This window comes from Scyliorhinus torazame, chromosome 6, assembly GCF_047496885.1.
Source record: "Scyliorhinus torazame isolate Kashiwa2021f chromosome 6, sScyTor2.1, whole genome shotgun sequence".
Lineage (NCBI taxonomy): Eukaryota > Metazoa > Chordata > Chondrichthyes > Carcharhiniformes > Scyliorhinidae > Scyliorhinus > Scyliorhinus torazame.
The window spans coordinates 150541206-150561186 of NC_092712.1; the positions used below are offsets into that span (position 1 = coordinate 150541206).

The 19981-nt window shown below is 42.8% G+C and overlaps 1 protein-coding gene across 1 annotated transcript in view; it reads left to right on the forward strand.

Annotated features, from left to right (window-relative positions):
• The window catches only part of tmem245 (transmembrane protein 245), a 246505-nt gene extending 226932 nt beyond the window's left edge, over positions 1-19573 (forward strand). Inside the window, 2 exon segments of the mRNA XM_072508900.1 lie at positions 7002-7196; positions 13435-19573. Of these exon segments, the coding sequence (XP_072365001.1) occupies positions 7002-7196; positions 13435-13480 (241 nt within the window). The 3' untranslated portion in view covers positions 13481-19573.
• Positions 19574-19981: the final 408 nt, after the last annotated feature.

Genomic DNA, 19981 nt, shown 5'->3' on the forward strand with positions numbered 1-19981 from the left:
CCCGCCTACCATATTTAAATGTATAATTAAGGGTCAGTTATGATTTTTTATGAAACCAATGGAACCTTTAATATAAAAGCAAATTACTACGGATGCTGGAATCTGAAACAAAAACAGAAAATACTGGACATTCTCAGCAGATCTGACAGCATCTGTGGAGAGAGAAGGGAGCTAACATTTTGAGTTTGGATGGCTCTTTGTCAAAGCTTTAGCAAAGAGTCATCCAGACTTGAAAAGTTAGCTCCCTTCTCTCTCCACCGATGCTGTCAGGCCTGCTGAGAATGTCCAATATTTTCTGTTTTTGTTTTTAAAGCCTTTTTTTTAAGCCTTCTAATACATACCCATGCCACATTTTGGCACCAGGAAGCCAGATGTTTTAAAGGATCATAAGGAAGGTGAGGTCGCTCTTTGAGGATACCCTTGACTGATCATGGATGACGCCCCCCCCCTCTCCTCACTACCTGCTCCCTCCCTTAATAATAATAATAATCGCTTATTGTCACAAGCAGGCTTCAATGAAGTTACTGTGAAAAGTCACATTCCAGCACCTGTTTGGGGAGGCCGGTACGGTAATTGACCCTGCGCTGCTGGCATTGTTCTGTATTACAAGTCAGTTGTTTAGCCCACTCTGCTAAACCAGCCCCTTATATTTATAAAATATTTTTATTTCCATTTTTCAGTTTTTTTCAGAATAACAACTTGACATATAGTGCACCTGCTATTTACATGTTGTTGTGACGTTTCTTATGTAGCAATTTTTACATCCATTTTCTCCGTCCACCCTCCCCTCTGTTCGTAGTCTGGTTCTTCCCTGGCACCAACCTTCGCCCTGGGTGCCATACTACTGTGCTCCGCTCCTCTCTTCAGCGGTCCTTGTTGTCCTGGGGGGTGGGGGTGGGGGGGGGGGGGGGGGGGGGGAGGATTTCCTGCCTCCTCCACTCCTCCCATATTTCCCCCTATGTTACTCTATGCGACTCTCTTGGTTTCCTTCCTCATCTCCTCCCCCCTTCCCCCCACTGTTCCTCTCCATTGTGTGTGTTCTTATCTGCTCTCCGCCGTTCCCCCCCCCCGTCCCCTCTTTCCCTAGTCACTATTGGCTTCGAACAGGTCTTGGAACAAGCTGATGAATAGCCCCCACGCTTTGTGGAAGCCCTTGTCCGACCCTCAGATAGTGTACTTGGAGAAATTCCGACAGGTCTGCCAGCCAGTCTGCAGCTGTGGGTGGTGCTGCTGATCGCCAGCCGAGCCAGATTATCTGGCGTGCGATTAAGGAAGCAAAAGCCAGGGCGTCGGCCCTCTTCCCCAAATGTAATTCTGGCTGGTCCGATACCCTGAAGACTGCCACTCTCGGGCATAGCTCCATCCCACCCCCCTACAACCTTGGACATCGCCTCAAAGATGGCTGTCCAGAACGCGACAAGGCGTGGCTGGCCGGTCCACCTAGCACTGTTCACATTTATCCTCCACCTCCGGGAAGAATCTGTTAATCCGGGTTCTGGTTAGGTATGCTCTCTGCACCACTTTAAACTGCATGAGGCTTAGCCTTGCGCAGGAGGAGGTACAGTTGGCCCTACTCAGTACTTCGTTCCAGAGAGCCCAACCCACTTCTGTCCTAAGTTCGCCCTCCCATTTCTGCCTAGCTCAGTCCAGTAGTGTCCTTGCCCTTTCCAGCAATCGCCCATAGATGTCCCCATGGTTCTCCTTTCCTTGCTGTCTGTGTTTATTAGCTCTGCCAGTAAATTGTCTCTCGGGGCCCTTGGGTACCTCGCCATTTCCTTGCGGATTTGAAGTTGCCAGAGTTCCTGTCCTGTCGTTGGCTCCAGATCTTCTGTCAGTTCATCCAGGTTGACGAGTCTGTCCCTGTGTAAAAGTTCCTGACTGCTTGCGTCCGCCACTCCTGTCTCCATTTTTTGAAGGTGGTATCGAGCATGGATGGCGGGAATTTGTATTTGACGCAGATGGGGGCCATGGAGGACATCTCGGTTAAACCAAAATGCTGCCTCATTTAGTTCCATGCCCTCAATCACTGGAAAAGATGTATATTTTGCCGGGGGGATGGGAGCGTTGCTGTGGCGAGGGTCGGAGTGTCATTCCCTTGCAAGAGGACTCACACAGCCTCACCCATTCCATGTTGGGTTCTCGTATCCATCCCTTCACCCTTTCGGCTATGACTGCCCAGTGGTAGTATTGCAGGTTCAGTAGGGCCAGGCCGCCCATATGTTTCCTCCTTCGCAGTGTCGGCTTGGGGATCCTTGGGTTCTTTCCCCAACCCCCCCACGCACACACAAACGCCATGATCATTTTGTCTTTCTTTGGAAAAAGGCCTTGGGGATGAAGATTGCTATGGACCAGAACAGGAAGAGAAACCTCTGCAGCATGTCCATCTTGATGGTCTGCATCTTCCCCGCCAGGGAAAGCGGGTGTGCATCCCATCTCAATAGGTCCTTTTTAACTTCCTCCGCCAGGCTGGTCAGATTCCCCTTGTGGATCCGTGCTCCATCATGGGCTACCTGGATCCCCAGGTAGTGGAATTTGATTTGGGCTAGTTTGATTGGTTAAACCTCCCCCGTTCTGTCCCTCCCCCATTCGGGTTCACCGGAAATGCCTTGCGTCTTGCCCAGGTTGAGTTTGTAGCCCGACAAGGCCCCAAACTCTTCCAGGAGCATCATGATTACTTTCAGGCTGTTTCGTAGGTCCAAGATGTAGAGGAGCAGGTCACCCGCATAGAGTGAAACGCTAATGAAAGAGAAAATGCTGGAAAATCTCAGCAGGTCTGTCAGCATCTGTAGGGAGATAAAAGAGCTAACATTTCGAGTCCAATGACTCTTTTCTCTCCCGACAGATGCTGACAGACCTGCTGAGATTTCCCAGCATTTTCTCTTTCATTAGAGTTTCACTCTATGCGGGTGACCTGCTCTTCTACATCTTGGACCTACGAAACGGCCTGAAAGTAATCATGAAGCTCCTGGAAGGGTTTGGGGCCTTGTCGGGCTACAAACGTCGAGCTAACATTTCGAGTCCAATGACTCTTTTCTCTCCCTACAGATGCTGCCAGATCTGCTGAGATTTTCCAGCATTTTCTCTTTTATTTTAGATTCCAGCATCCGCAAGTAATTTGCTTTTATAGAGTGAAACTCTGTGCTCTCTGTCTCCTCTTTGGATGTCCTTCCAATCTTTCGTGTCTCGCAGAGCAATCGCCAGGGGTTGGCTTGCCAGGGCGAACAAGAGCAGGGACTGCGGGCATCCCTGCCTTGTGTCTCTGTGCAGCTGGAAATATTCAGAGCTGGTGGTGGTGGTCCGAACGCTCACCTTGAGGGCATTGTCCAGGAGTTTCACTCACGAGGCAAAACTCGTCCCTAGCCCATACTGCTCCAGTACCTCAATAAGATACTTAAATTCAACTCTGTCGAAGGTCTTTTCTGCGTCGAGGGAGATCATCACCTCTGGTGTTCTCTTCCCGGATGGGTTCATTATTACATACAGCAGCCGCCTGATTTTCGCAGTTAGCTGTCTACCCTTGACAAAGCCCTTCTGGTCCTCTGTGACCACAACTGGTACGCAGTTCTCCAGTCTCTTAGCCAGAACTTTCGCGAGTATCTTCAAGTCTACATTGAGCAGTGAAATGGGTCTATATAATCCGCATTCCCTTGGGTTTTTGTCTTTTTTGGGTATCAGCGATATGGTGGCCTGTGTTGGCATTGGAGGCAGGGTGCAATTCGCCAGCGAACATGTGAACATGTCCCGTAGGTATGGAGCCAGGGCTGATGCAAATTATTTATAGACATTCGTCAAGAACAAGAATTTCTTTTCACCGGGGCGTCATTGGTCCACTGCACCCATCTGCTACCTGAATGCTCCCAGTTCCCTAGCCATGCCTGTCTTTATCCCCGTTCTGGTGCTCGATCGGTCCGTCAGTATGTCCTGTACACAGTCGAAGTCCCCCCAACACCCACACCGCCCCCCAATGATCTGTCTGGGTGTGTCGATGTTGGGGATTTCCGGCATGGTCTTGCAAAAAAAAAAAAAAAAAAATTTAAGAGTACCCAATTAATTTTTTCCAATTAAGGGGCAATTTAGTGTGGCCAATCCACCTAACTTGCACATCTTTGGGTTGTGGGGGCGAAACCCACGCAAACACGGGAAGAATGTGCAAACTCCACACCGACAGTGAACCAGAGCCGGAATCTAACCTGTGACTTCAGCGCCGTGAGGCAGCAGGGCTAATCCACTGCGCCACCATGCTGCCTTTTGTATGAAATCTGTGTCGTCCCAGTTGGTCACGGACACCAGGACTACCAGTGGCCCGTCCAGGACACCACTCACCATGACATACCATTCTCCTTGGTCTGTAATCGCCCTTGTCACCGTAATCACCATCCTCTTACTAATCAGTATGGCTACTCCCCTAGCCTTCGTTCCGTAACATGAGTGATACGGCTGCCCCACCCAGCTCTTCCTTATTCCCAGTTGGTCCTTCTCCCTCGGTGTGTCTCTTGCAGGAAGACTATGTTCAACGACAAGGAAAATTAGGAGAAAGGTTAAGAGGAAATATAATTTAGGAGGGGTTACTGATCGAGGTGTTAAGATTCAGAACAGAGGTAAAAAAACAAACATAAGTGTACTTTACCTGAATGCCCGTCGTATTCGGAATAAGTTAAATGAGTTGATGGTGCAAATCATCGTGAATGGCTATGATTTAGTGGCCATTACTGAAACATGGTCAAAGGATGGTCACGACTGGGAGTTAAATATCCGAGGGTATCAAACTATTCGGAAGGACAGAGTGGATGGGAAGGGAGGTGGTGTAGCTCTGTTAATTAAGGATGACATCCAGGCAATAGTAAGGGATGACATCGGTGCTATGGAGGATAAGGTTGAATCCATTTGGGTGGAAATCAGGAATAGTAAGGCGAAAAAGTCACTGATAGGAGTAGTCTATAGGCCACCAGATAGTAACATTATGGTGGGGCAGGCAATAAACAAAGAATTAACAGATGCATGTAGAAATGGTACAGCAATTATCATGGGGGATTTTAATCTACATGTCGATTGGTTTAACCAGGTCGGTCAAGGCAGCCTTGAGGAGGAGTTTATAGAATGTATCCACGATAGTTTCCTAGAACAGTATGGAATGGAACCTACGAGGGAACAAGCGGTCCTAGATCTGGTCCTGTGCAATGAGACAGGATTGATTCAGGATCTCATAGTTAGGGATCCTCTCGGAAGGAGCGATCACAATATGGTGGAATTTAAAATACAGATGGAGGGTGAGAAGGTAAAATCAAAACTAGTGTTTTGTGCTTAAACAAAAGAGATTACAATGGGATGAAAGAAGAACTAGCTAAGGTAGACTGGGAGCAAAGACTTTATGGTGAAACAGCTGAGGAACAGTGGAGAACCTTCCAAGCGATTTTTCACAGTGCTCAGCAAAGGTTTATACCAACAAAAAGGAAGGACGGTAGAAGGAGGGAAAATCGACCGTGGATATCTAAGGAAATAAGGGAGAGTATCAAATTGAAGGAAAAAGCATACAAAGTAGCAAAGATTTCTAGCAAAGAGACTAGAGGACTGGGAAATCTTTAGGGGGCAACAGAAAGCTACTAAAAAAGCTATAAAGAAGAGTAAGATAGATTATGAGAGTAAACTTGCCCAGAATATAAAAACAGATAGTAAAAGTTTCTACAAATATTTAAAACAAAAAAGAGTGGCTAAGGTAAATATTGGTCCTTCAGAGGATGAGAAGGGAGATTTAATAATGGGAGATGAGGAAATGGCTGAGGAACTGAACAGGTTTTTTGGGTCGGTCTTCACAGTGGAAGACACAAATAACATGCCAGTGACTGATGGAAATGAGGCTATGACAGGTGAGGACCTTGAGAGGATTGTTATCACTAAGGAGGTAGTGATGGGCAAGCTAATGGGGCTAAAGGTAGACAAGTCTCCTGGCCCTGATGGAATGCATCCCAGAGTGCTAAAAGTGATGGCGAGGGAAATTGCAAATGCACTAGTGATAATTTACCAAAATTCACTAGACTGGGGTGGTCCCGGCGGATTGGAAATTAGCAAACGTGATACCACTGTTTGAAAAAGGGTGGTAGGCTGAAAGCGGGTAATTATAGGCCAGTGAGCTTAACTTCGGTAGTAGGGAAGATGCTGGAATCTATCATCAAGGAAGAAATAGCGAGGCATCTGGATGGAAATTGTCCCATTGGGCAGACGCAGCATGGGTTCATAAAGGGCAGGTTGTGCCTCACTAATTTAGTGGGATTTTTTGAGGACTTACCAGTGCAGTAGATAACAGGGAGCCAATGGATGTGGTATATCTGGATTTCCAGAAAGCCTTTGACAAGGTGCCACACAAAAGGTTGCTGCATAAGATAAAGATGCATGGCATTAAGGGGAAAGTAGTAGCATGGATAGAGGATTGGTTAATTAATAGAAAACAAAGAGTGGGGATTAATGGGTGTTTCTCTGGTTGGCAATCAGTAGCTAGTGGTGTCCCTCAGGGATCAGTGTTGGGCCCACAATTGTTCACAATTTACATAGATGATTTGGTGGTCGCGGCGGATTGGAAATTAGCAAACGTGATACCACTGTTTGAAAAAGGTGGTAGGCTGATGGAGCTTCCAGCTGATCTGATTGGCTGGCAGCTCCAGAGTGTGCGGCATCGGCCCTATTGAGGGGCAGAAGCCCCACCTTGGCCTAATTAATCAGCCATGTAATGCTTTATGGTTGTGGGGCGGGTCAACTTGGAGCATATTGACTCCATACCAATGTGGTTTCTGTGAGGGGGAAGCCGCCAGCACCATCACCACCACCCCACTGCCCCCATATTATTCTAATTGTGTAAGTCAATGAAATGGAATTGTATTCTGAATGGATGCTGCTGCAGGCTTTAAAAATAGCTCATGCAGAATTAACACACTCCCAAATTCTCAAATAAAATAATGTGTTTATAAAATTAAATGGTGTAATTTAATATTCTACACTTTTTTTTACAGAGGTGGTCATCCGTATCTCACTGGTTTGGCAGTAGCTGGAGGGGCTTATTACCTTGGACTAGAAGGCGCAATCATTGGACCCATCTTATTATGCATCCTAGTCGTTGCCTCCAACATTTACAGTGCGATGTTGATGAGTCCTTCAACTGCATTACCAACTCCTTCGCAGACTCCTTGGCCTTTGCAAATACATCGGTAAGTTTCAATAAGACCTTCCACTAAATTTGTCTCCCTGCATCTGTTTCATACAAGACTAGAATTTAGACAATAGGAACCTTATTAAAACCTGTTACTTAAAACTGGTCACTATTTAACATTTTATAAAAAATATTTGGACAGATTCTTTTGATGGCAACAGCAATGAATGTGCACCTAGGGACTCTGCCTAAGTCCTGACCTGCACCCATTCAGGGTATTTCCCAGAAACATTGAACATCTGATGGGGAGAATTTTGCTGCCTGCAACCTTCAGAGTGTCTCTAACACTGGCCTTAGTGTTGGAGACTTGGCCTTGATGTCCTATACTGACATGGCAAGCTTTCCAGCTGTTAATCTCATGCATAGGACAGTGATTAACAGTGAGCACTGAATCAGGATGCACTGAAAAATGCTCACTAGCATCGGCACACTCAGTAATGCTCAACTCCCCCCACGCCGAAGACACTGGTCAAACACCAACACCTGTTAATGCCGAATCCAATCTTGATAATCTCTCCTCTATACTGCTGACAATGCTCACCCATCCCTGCACCTAGGACAGTGCTCACACTCCTGCCCTCTGCCTTTACAAGAAGGCTCACCATCTCCCCCCACTAACATGCCAAACATAAATTTTCAAGCGTATGGCTGGAGGGGAGTTGTGAGGATTGCATAGCGTGGGTTAACATTATTGGTGGAGACATGTGTAGTGTCATAGAGGTTTACAGGACAGAAAAGACCTTTCGGCCCATCGCATTTGCATGGTCAAAAACAACCACCTAACTGTTCTAATCGCATTTCCTAGCGCCTGGCTCATAGCCTTATCGCAAGTGCACATATAAATACTTCTTAAATGTTGAGAGGGTCTCTGCCTTTCAGGCAATGAGTACCAGACTCCCACCACCCTCTGGATAAAACTGTTTTCCCTCACATCCCCTCTCAAGCTCCTGCCCCTTAACTTAAATCTATGCACCCTGGTTGTTGACCCCTCTACCAAGGCAAAAGGTCTCTTCCTGTCTCCTCTATCTATACCCCACATAATTTTATACATCCCAATCATGCCCCCCCCGCCGTATCATCTGTTCCAAGGTAAACAACACCCGTCTATCCAATCTCTTTTCATAACTAAAACTCTCCAGCCCAGGCAACATCCTGGTTAATCTCCTCTACACCCTTTCCAGTGCTATCACATCCCTCCTATGTGGATTCCAGAACTGCACACAATACTCTAGCTGTGGTCGAACCAACACTTTATACAGTTCCAGCATAACCTCCCTGCTTTTAAACTCTATGCCTGGGCTAATAGAGTCAAGTATACCATATACCTTCTTAACCAGTGTACCCACCTGTACTGCTACCTTGAGGGATTGGTGTGCATACACGCCAAGATCCCTCTGATCCTCGGTGCTTCCCAGGGTCCTGCCTTTCATCATGTATTCTTTTGCCATGTTTGCCCTGCACAAGTGCATCACCTCACACTGATGCGAACCACTGTGCCACCGTGTCGCCCATCGAAGAGCTGAATGGTCTAATTCTGCTCCTATATCTTATGTCTTATGGGAGGGAAGGCAGGTTATAAGGAGGACATAAATAGGTTACAGAGAGATATTGAAAGGTTAAGTGAGTGAACAGAAAATTGGCAAATGGAATTCAATGTGGGAAAATGTGGGATTGTTCATTTTGGAAGAAAGAATGAGAAGGTAGATTATTACTTAAATAGAGAAAGACTGCAGAAAGCTGTAGCACAAAGGGACTTGGAGGTCCTTGTTCATGAAACCCAGAAAATTAGCATACAGGTACAGAAGATAAGGGGGAAGGCAAATGGAATTCTGACTTTTATTTCAAGGGAGATGGAGTATAAAAGGGAAGAGGTAATGGTGCAACTGTACAAGGTACTAGTGAGGCCTCATGTAGAATACTGCGTACTGGTTTGGTCCCTTATTTCAGGAAAGATGCATTATCATTGGAGGCAGTACAGAGGAGGATCACTTGGATGATCTCGGGTATGGAGGGGATTGCCGTAAGAGGAAAGGGTCTGTACTCCTTGGCGATCAGAAGAATGAGAGGTGATATGATTGAAACATGCAAGATTCTTAGGGGGTTAGACAGGGTATATATTAGGAGGATATTTCCACTCATGGGAGAGTGTAGGACCAAAGGGCATAGTCACAGAATAAGGGGGTGCTCATTTAAGACTGATTTGAGGAAGAATTTCTTCTCTGAGTGGTGGGTCTTTGGATTTCTTTACCCCAGGAAGCTGTGGAGGGCAAGTCCTTGAACATTTTCAAGGCTGAGATCAATAGTTTTTTAATCAGTGGGGGAATTAAGGGTTACAGAAAGTAGGGAGGAAAGTGGACTTAGTGAGCATTAGATCAACCATAATGTTAAAAGGCAGAGCATACTTGAAAGGCTGAATGGCTTACTCCTGTTCCTATTCCGTATGGTCATATGTGTTTATCATTAATCCACGCCATGCTTTCAATTCTGGCATTTAACTCTTATGAGGATGATCCAGAATGGTATTAGAATCCTGAAAGAGAAGTGATTGGTTTGACATGTGTAGCACTGGGATAAGACTTGGGAGGGAAAGAATTGTACTGTTTTGCATGAATGAAGTGGAGATGTTCATTGTACTGCAAATCTCAATCACCTGGCATCATTCCTGGATTCTGCCAAAGCAAAAATCTTACCCTTTATTTACCCAAGATGAAAATGTGCACGTGCAATTTTAAAGTTTTCTCTGAGTAATAGTAATGAATGAAAAGAGTCAGTCAGGATCTGTCATTCATTTTCCTAAGTGTTGCATCCATGTGTGTATGTCGTGCCTCACATTTCTTCAGGTGTTACTTCCTACACAGTGCTGTGGGATCACTGTTGATTTCCCGGTGTCAATCCATACCCTCCTTTACTGTCTTTTGACTTGTGTAACCTCCCAAATTCTTTCATTTTCTACCTCCTCCACTTCCACACCTGGAGCCCACATGAACCCATATAAAGCACAAATTTGCTAACGAAGAATAATGGTTGTTTATAAATGTAATTAAATATGTATTAAAGCAGCTGTGCATATGTATACTGTTTGTTTCTTAAACTATTTCAGACATTACCAGTAAGCATTTCCTTTACTGTTTCCTCCATTGCCTTTGCTAGTGTAGGTTGGACTGGCTACTCGAACTGTTATTCCCGCTCCTTTCTGTATTCCTCATCTCATAAGCTTCCTGAGAACTCCTTTTACTATTGTCTGGCTCCCTGGATTTCACTTCTCCTGGTCCTTTGTATTCAACTATTTTTCACTCTTCTGCTGATAATGTGGAATCTGCTGCAAACTAACTTTAGGGGTTTGACTTCTTTCCGATCGACCTCTGGTTCCGCCAGTCTTGGCTCATGGTTGACTCTGTAGACTTGCATAGCTCTATTTTCCAGCAGTGCTTTCAATAATACTCTGACTCACAAACAATTCTTTAATTCACTTCCTCTTCAAAATTGTCTCCAGATCTCAACATTTGACTTTACCCAAGCTAAAGTCAACTTCTTTCCAGTTCTGGACCTCTGAGATTAACTTTAGATTCTCTAATATTGACTCCTTTCTATCCTCTATTTCCAGCTATAGTATATTTCTCCTATTCTTTTGCTGTGTCTATATAACCTGAATTCCCTTCATGTACATTTGTGTGCACATTTTGGCTATTTCTGTGGACATGCTTCTTTTGGCCTTCTCTCCCGCTCTTCATGCCACCCAAGAATGCCACCCTTCATTTTGCTCCTCATACGCACTTTAGCCCTGCCCCCAACCTGTTTCCAATAACAACCATTCTGAGGCCTTTGAGTAAAATTGCCAATTTTTTTGCCAAATTAGATAAATTTTACTTTTATTATGGACCATATGGGTTGACTAAGATTTATTTTATTTGTTTATTTAAAAAAATATTTTTATTCACCTCCTTTTCACATTTTCGACTAAGATTTATTTTAAGCAGGGCTCTTGCATTCAGCAAGAACTTGATCTATGCCTAGAAGTGTGATTTGTCAGATATCCTGACATTAGCCATTTAAGAGTAGCATTTATTACTGCATCTTTTTAACCTTATTTTTGCATCTGCCTTCTTACTTAGTGACCAGTGTACCAGCGAGGAAAATAATTTAATATAGGCAAGAAGCAAAATAAAGTTAACTTTAGGTAGAATCACAGAATCATAGAATTTACAGTGCAGAAGGAGGCCATTCAGCCCATCGGGTCTGCACCGGCTCTTTGGAAGAGCACCCTACTTAAGCCCACACCTCCACCCTATCCCAGTAACCCCACCTAATCTTTTGGACATTAGGGGGCAATTTAGCATGGCCTATCCACCTAACCTGTACATCTTTGGACTGTGGAAGGACACAGGAGAACCCGGAGGAAACCCACGCAGACAAGGGGAGAACATACAAACAGTCAACCGAGGCCGGAATTGAACCTGGGTCCCTGGAGCTGTGAGGCAGCAGTGCTAACCACTGTGCCACCTTGCCACCCATGATCATAAATAATCAGTATTATATGCATTCTGGAGCATTTTTTTAAAAAAACAACATTCCTTAAACCAAATAGACCTTTACCAGAGTTTATTGATGTGTGTGTGTGTGATACCATTGTAACTTATTAATAGGAACAGGAGTAGGCCATTCAACCCCTCGAGTCTGTCCTGCCATTCAATGAGATCATGGATATCTGTGATCTGCCTTTGGCCCATGTCCCTGAATATCTTTCTTTGACAAAAATCTTACCTATCTCTGATTTAAAGTTAACAACTGACCTAGCTTTAACTACTGTTTGTGGGAAAGAGTACCAAACCTCTACCCCCTTTTGAGTGAAGGAGTTCTTCCTATCATCTCACCCGAATGGTCCAGACCTAATTTTTAGACTATGCCTCCTAGATTTAGAATCTCCAACCAGTGGAAATAGTTTATCTTTATCTACCTTGTCTTTCCCTGTGAATGTCTTGAATACTTTGAACAGATCACCCCTTAACCGTCTAAATTCTAGCAAAAACAGGTCTAATTTGAGCAATCTCTCCTCGTAACTCAACCAGGTATAAATTTTGTAAATCTACGTTGCACTCCCTCCCAAGGCCACAATATCCTTCCTAAGGTGTGGTGCCCAAGTGGGGTCTAACCAGGGCTTTGTATAGCTGCAGCATAACCCCTGTGCCTTTATATTTCAGTCCTCTATTAGCCTTTTTGATTATTTTCTGCACTTGTTCCTTGCATTTTAAGGATCTATGCACTGAACCCCCAAGTTTCTTTGGACATCCACTGTACGTAACCTCTTTCCATTTAGAAAGTACAAATAGATAACCTCACACTTGCTTACATTGAATTCCACCTGCCACAATTTTGTCCATTCAACTAGTCTGTCAATATCTCCATGCCATTTTATGCTATCGTGTGTGCTGTCTACAATGCCACCTAACTTTGTATCATCTGCAAATTTAGATATATGACTTTCTATGCCATCATCCAAGTCATTAATGAATAGTGTGAATAATTGAAGGGCCCCAACACCGATCCCTGTGGTACACCACTAGTCGCCCCCTGCTAATTAGAGTAATTATCCCCACTCTCTATACCCTGCCCGTCAACCAATTTCCTAACCATGTCAATAATTTGCCCTCAACTCCCTGGGCTTCCACTTTAGTTAACAGTCTGTTGTGTGGGACTTTATCAGATGCCTTCTGACAGTCCATATAAATGACATCCGTAGATATTCCTCTGTCCACTGCTTTAGGCAACTCTTCAAAAATACAGTAAGATTAGCCAGGCATGCCCTTCCCTTCAGGAATCCATGCTGATTGACCAAACTTTTTTGAGGTGTTCAGTTACCCATTTCTGAGTATAGACTCCAGCAATTTCCCCACCACAGATGTTAGATTAGCTTGTCTGTAATTCCCTGGCTTCCCCCTTTCAACCTTCCTTCTTAAAAAGCGGAGTGACATGTGCAATTTTCCAATCAGTCTAATAATCATTGTAATTTCTAGGTCATTGCACACAAAGAGCTTCTATAACACACCAATCCAATATCTGCCTTGCACTGCTTCATAAAACACATGGAAGGTTACAAATAGTGTAATTTTTGGTTAAAAGAGTTAGAATTTGTTTTAAATTTATGTGAAAAGTTATATCCGCTTTAACAGCTGGAGAATATCGGTCAGCACACTTTATATTTTGATAGTTATTGTGTTTCTTGTTTGTTTTTCTTTCAGGCCTTTTGGGGATAGTCCTGAGGAAGCAAAACCTGGTACTGAGTGACCAAATGTGTTTCCCATATTAGAGCATGTTGGTTCATCTACCTGCTGCTTCCTGCACTGAATTTCACAGTTGTGGCCTTCCTGTACACTCCAAAGATGAATGTTGCATTATCCAATGTCTTGTAGGAAAATAACTTTTCACTTGCGCTTGGGTGGGCATAAGGAATGTGCTTCATCACATTATTTTGCACATTAATGTAACACCCAAGGGTACAGCCCTGCGTTTGGGAGATAGAAGGTTTGTAACTTCTGGAACTAAGCTCAATTATAAATGATCAGTAGTTGCAGTTCAGTATGTGACAGCAGAGACATTTGAGTTGGTATTTTCTTTTATTTTGTATTCTAAGGGTGTGTTTCAGATTACTTTCATTTGAAATCCGAATATTGTGCAGGTTGCTAAAATATTAAGAACAATTTATATGGCTCTGTTCACTCTTGTTTTAATGCAGAGCAAGAATTTAGTCTATTTTAAGATAATCTAATTGGGACTTGAATATTACACAGCTAAACTGTCTTTAATCTCCCCCCACCACGTTGAAAATAACAGAAACCAGAAAATGCCCGAATTGGAAAAGCACATCTGAGATGGGAGTGTATCCTTCATGTAATGGGCTAAGTGCATCATTCATGGATGAAATTTACAAAATCATTTTCTATTTTTCTGGGAGGTATTTTAGTTCTCTCCTCATATATTCCCTCTTGGGCTGCAATCTTCCTGTCATGGTAAAGTTGGTGTCGGTGCCTTACACTCAAATTCCAGCTGATGTCATTCTTGACTGGCTGGCAGGAGATCAACAAGACCGATTTAGTGAAAACCTCTGAACACGTTATGCTACCATTTATCCAAGGTGACTTATTGTATACTTAAAATAACTATTTATGTGAAATCCAGTATTAATATAAATTTATAGTGTCTAACATTACACAATTGCCACAAAGACAGCCTTTTGACTCAAATATAACTACTGCTTTGTATGCTAATTGAATTTTTTTTCCCTTATTGTTTTGTGGGATGTAGTGTTGCTAACTTTTGGTTGGCTCTTAAATGTTGCCCGTTGTACCTTTACTTAATTTGCTCTGTTTCTATAACCTTTGCTCTAGAGTCGCCAGGTATCTTTATGATACCGCCACGAGGTTCAAGTTCAAGTACTGATCAATAACTCCACACACCAATTAGTAAGATTCAAATCAAAACACATTTATTATACACACTAAATCACTACTCATGCATAAACTCTACTTTCTAGACTATTCTCTATCACTAAAAGGCCTATGCTTAGCTTCGGAATTGGCCCATCAGGTCAGGGGAACAAATGGCCTTTCGTTCGATCTGAGTCTGCAGGATTCAAAAACTGGTATGGACTGGTAGCTAGGAGCGCCTATCTCGTAGCGTGCGTTGACTGGAGACTTACTTGGTTGATGCGGCAGCTTAGACAGTTCACTCTCAAGGGTTGATTCGAGTTGCTGAGTGACCCTGCCAAGAAGACCGATTTGAACTTGGGGGCTCTACTTTATAGTCCCCAGGGGCTTCCCGCCCTTCAGGGCGGACCCCGTATCTGGTTCCAAGTGATTGGACTACGTTCCGATCACTTGGATCGATTTCTCCAATACTGGAGTTGTTCCCTGATCACTGGTCGGTCCTTGAGTGTCCGTGGTTCTGCTGGCGCCGAGGAGTCTGGCTTGGCCTTATTCACCTTAAATGTTTTGATTGTTCCCGGGGATCATTCATTAGTATGCAGATGGCTGTGAGTTTCAGTGCTGTCTGGGCTTTTGCAAGTTCCAATACATAGGATTTCTGCACTTGCTAGGTTTTGCGTGTGTTGGCTGAATGTCCCTGTAGTCTTTGCGGACCTCCATTTTAAGTTGGGAAGTGGCCAACCCAGATGGCTACACTTCCTCCTTGTGATCCCTAACGCGAAGCGTGAAGGATCACATAACTGCGTTGTCTTCACTTCCTGACCCAGCGAGCACTCTTCCATGGCCTTTACACTGACCATAACTATGTATGAACATTTTTAACTAACAGTTCTAAGTGGCGCTATGTCAGACAGGGACATGCATTACAACAAAAAAACGGTACCTCTAACGATCTCTCATAAACTACACTCACTCAAACATTCAATCATATTAACTTCCTAACAATACAAAAATAATAGCAGCATTCACATTTTTCCTCTGGCTTGGCAGTCAAACACAGAGGTGTACAATATTTCCGTTGTAAACGAAACACATTTCTTTATTTACAAAAGATGCAACACAAATGTTCTTTATTGTAGATCAAGGAGTTCGGGGTCCTGGTGATAACCGAAAATAGGGGATCTTATCTTGTATACCGGGGTGCGAGCGCGGTAGGCTCTTCTTCGCCATTTCCTCATGCGGATAGTCTGCACGATGCTGCAGAGTATCGCCAATACTAGAAGGGATTCAATTACGTATGATAGTGAATACCAGGTTATGAACGTATCACACCATGATGGTGTGTCGGTGACTATCTCGGGGTTAACTATTTCATGGTGTAGTGTATGGTAGGGGTGGGAATCAATCGCAATGGTTTCATGGTCATCATTAGACTTTTAATTTCAGATTTTTATTGAATTCATATTTCACCACCTGCTTTGGTGGGATTCGATCCTGGATCCCCAAAGCAGTACCATGGGTATCTGGAGTACTCGTCCAATGGCAATACCATGACACCACCTCGTCGATAGCAGAAAGAATCTTTGCTTTCTTGCTCCTTTGTTTGGTGGAGAAATTCATTAATCTAGATAATTATAATGGATAGGGATCTCCCCAGGAGAATTTTCAGCCAACCTGTGTGTTCAAAACAAAGCATTCAGGGCAGTGGGCACACAAAAAGTGAGCTCACAAAATAATTAAGGTAGTCATTAGGGACTGAGAGGTTAAAAGACTTTCACCTCCAAAAGTGTTTTGGGTGGGGTTTCTACTCACCTGTTTGCTCTATCCCTAATTCCACGAAAGCCTATGGACAACTAGGATGCTCAACCGATAGAACCAGTAGGATTTCAGCATGTTGTCCTTGCTGCTTGGGGGAAGGGTATTGTGGAGACTGGGATCTTGCCTTAATTCCCACAGAGCATACATAAAAAACTGCCTGCTGCTTTCCAAACAGCAATCACTCTCTCAGATCAACAACCACTTGGATATGACACAATGGGAGCTACAAAAAGCATTTGTATGACAAGTATGCCTGCTTCATAGATCTGTACTACTTTCTGTATGCTGTGCAGAATTGAAAACCTTGCTAAGAAAGCACAGCATTTCACCAGTGCCAGTTTCAAAAGTGACATTGCAATGATGATGAGAAAGGGGTGGGGTGTGACAGAATTAGCAGCTGGTGCCCACCCCATTTGGAATTTCTGAGAGGCCTAAAAGGAAAGAAAGCCTGTTGGAAATCGGTTGTACCTGGACTTGCACTTCCCATAAGCTCACTGACATTAATTCCATGCAGGAGTAGTGCCAGATTTCTGGTACATAGCCTTTAATTAATTATAAGTAAGAGCGATAGCACCGTATATTTATGCATCCCACATCTTTGATTAGCTATTAAAGAAATATTAAATTGAGGCCTAAGATCATTGCAGCAAATCAAGAATTAACTACTAAAGTTTTGAATCTGTCTTATTTTTAAAGCGTATTTTAGGCTTTCGGGAAAGACGTACATTTTAAATTGAAGATTTGCACATTAGCTTTGATCCTTTTGTAAAAGATCACAAAGGATAGTTCCTTGAATTTGGTATGGAACCAACAAACACATTTTAGTCCACAAAGACAATGTTGTAATTATAGGTGTGTATACTAATTTCTTTTCATCACAATTCTTCAATAGAGGCACAGATTGCAAAATGGGTGCAGAAGAAAGCAAGCTTCATTTTCAAAGGACTGAAAGTATACAATTTAAAGATCTTTTAAAATCCCTTTTGATTTGAGGGAAAAATCAAATAGCCAAAAAAATACATTGGTGGCTTTCATTTGGTTTTGTTACAAATGCTGATAGTTGAATACATGGTCATTTTGTGCAATATTTAACTGAATGCAGAGCAATTTTCTTCCTCGTATGGTTTTTAATCTTTCTATAAGTAGAAAATTATTTGAAATAGTTTTAATGAGATGAACAGATTATTATGTAATTAAATCTAATTTATAAAATGTTGCCTTTTCACAGGGCATTTAGTGATCACTAAGTACTGGCAAAATAGTTTCATTCATTGACGCAAATGACGTTTTGGAAGGGGGAATAGGGAAATCGTACCTGTACTTCTTACGTTTTTAAAATATTACAGCACGTGAGTCAGGAATGTTTAATTTATACATTCGTTTTTTTTATTATTTTGCTTTTACAAATCTCCTAAAGTCATGTTAATTTTGCTCAAATTTATTTAGGTTATGTTACTCCAGCTTCTTTTAGTAACATGTTGTATAAATTTAGATTATTGAGACGACTACTAAATTTCTAAAATGGTGGTATAGCAATGCTGCTTAATTATAATAGAGGTAAAATATACTCATTTATGAGTCAATTTCTCAGCCACCACTTGATCCCAACTTTAATGGATTTTACTTTGTATGCAATCTCACAAATTTAATTTACAGCAACATATTCTGATGTAACAAGCTTCAGATGTATCTCCTGTTGATTGAGTTGCTCTGTTCATTGAAATTACTCTAGTTCTCAGTGTTCATACAGGTTCCCTTGGGCACATTAAAAGCAACTGTATCCCAAATAAAATATAAAAGCTGTAGTACCTGACGGATCCTGATCAAAGAATTCCAAGTATGTGTAAAGTACTAACTTTGACAGTATACACATTTTATTTTTGCTTGTAAAGTTAATATTTGGTCCAAAGCTGTGAATGTGTTTGTTGTAAAGTTTAGGTTATGAGAAATTGGTATTATAATTGTTTCGTAGTACAGAACTTGAGTATTGCACAAAAAAGGGACATTTTTGTCAAAGCTTTTTGTTGTGCACTTATCAGGACATTGCAAAAATACAATGTAAGAGAAATAAACCATTTATACTGCATAAGAAGAGAATGCTGATTTGGTGTGACTAAACTGTTGCTATAGAGAATGTACCAGTTGATGGTGACTGACCATTAACTATCGAGCACTGTTTAATATTTAAACCAGGCAACTTGTCACTGATTGCTCAAGGCGTTGCCCTGAGGAATGAAATACTGAATCGCTGTCACTTATTTTGTTTAGCTGAAACGGGCACAATATGTGTACATGTTCTTTCTGTCTGCAAAGAACAGGGCCCTGTGTATTAATAAATGTGGCTTCCAGTACATGCAGATGTGCCACACTGCGAGCCCGAGTGGCAATCTTAAATTGGTTGTCAGCATATTCCTTAGCATAGAGGATTATTTGGCAAATGTTGTCCAAGCGTGGAATCATATCTAATGTTGGTCGCTGTGTTTTGAGTTTTGCAAGCACAGCTGATTGGGTACGATCTGCCCCTTGCCTGTTGCAAACTTCGGAAGGGACATACTGTTTGACATGATCCGCCAGTCTTTGGGACGTATGGCCTACATACCTAGCATCACACTGGCACTAAACTTCATATAACAGTAATGTGGTATATGAATTTAAGTGCCGGTGTGATGCTAGGTATGTCGGCCGTACATCCTAATGACTGGTGGCAGATTGTATCAAACAGTGTGCTCATTCCACTGTTGCAATTGGCAAGGTACAGACTATGCCTAGTTTAAATTTCAAACAGTTCTTGGCATTTTAACAATCAGCCACCATCATCTGATGCATTCTGCGTGGCAATGCCTCTTATCAATCAGAGTTCACTTGCCAACCAAGCAGCACTCTCTTCTCACACAGTAAATTTGTGGATTTCCCTTGCATTGTATATTTGCAATGTCCTGATAAGTGCAACGCGAAAAGCTTTGACAAAAAAGGATATTTTTTCAGCAATACTCAAATTAGCAATATTTCCACATATTGTTTTTATTATAAAATAAATGTTTGAAATAGGAAAAAAATGCCCAACAAGTTATGCTTTGAAAAACATTTCAAAACACAAATTTAGGTTTTAAAATAAATTGTAGAAGAAGCATTTACTGTATTTGTTCATGTTTGAGTATATTTCATACTCCGATATGCTCGGTGACTTGCATAACAAACAGCATGCACTGAAGAAGTACCACCAGCGCTACCTTCGCAAGATCCTCCAAATCCGGTGGCAAGAGAGGTGATCCAACAGCATCCACTCCCAACATCAAGGTGCTAATCACTTAAAATCAGCTTCACTGAGCAGTTGTTCATAGGCCTGACACCAGAGTGCTGAAGCAACTGTTCTACTCTGAACTGGGTAACCGCAGAAGATTCCCAGGAGGACAGCAGAAATGCTTTAGGAATATCTTCAAAGTATCTGATTATACATCCCCGCTAACGTGTGGGCTGTCACAGGTTAGGGACTCCGAAATGGGGCAGGTTCATTCAAGAGGGCACCGAACATACTGGGAAAACGCAG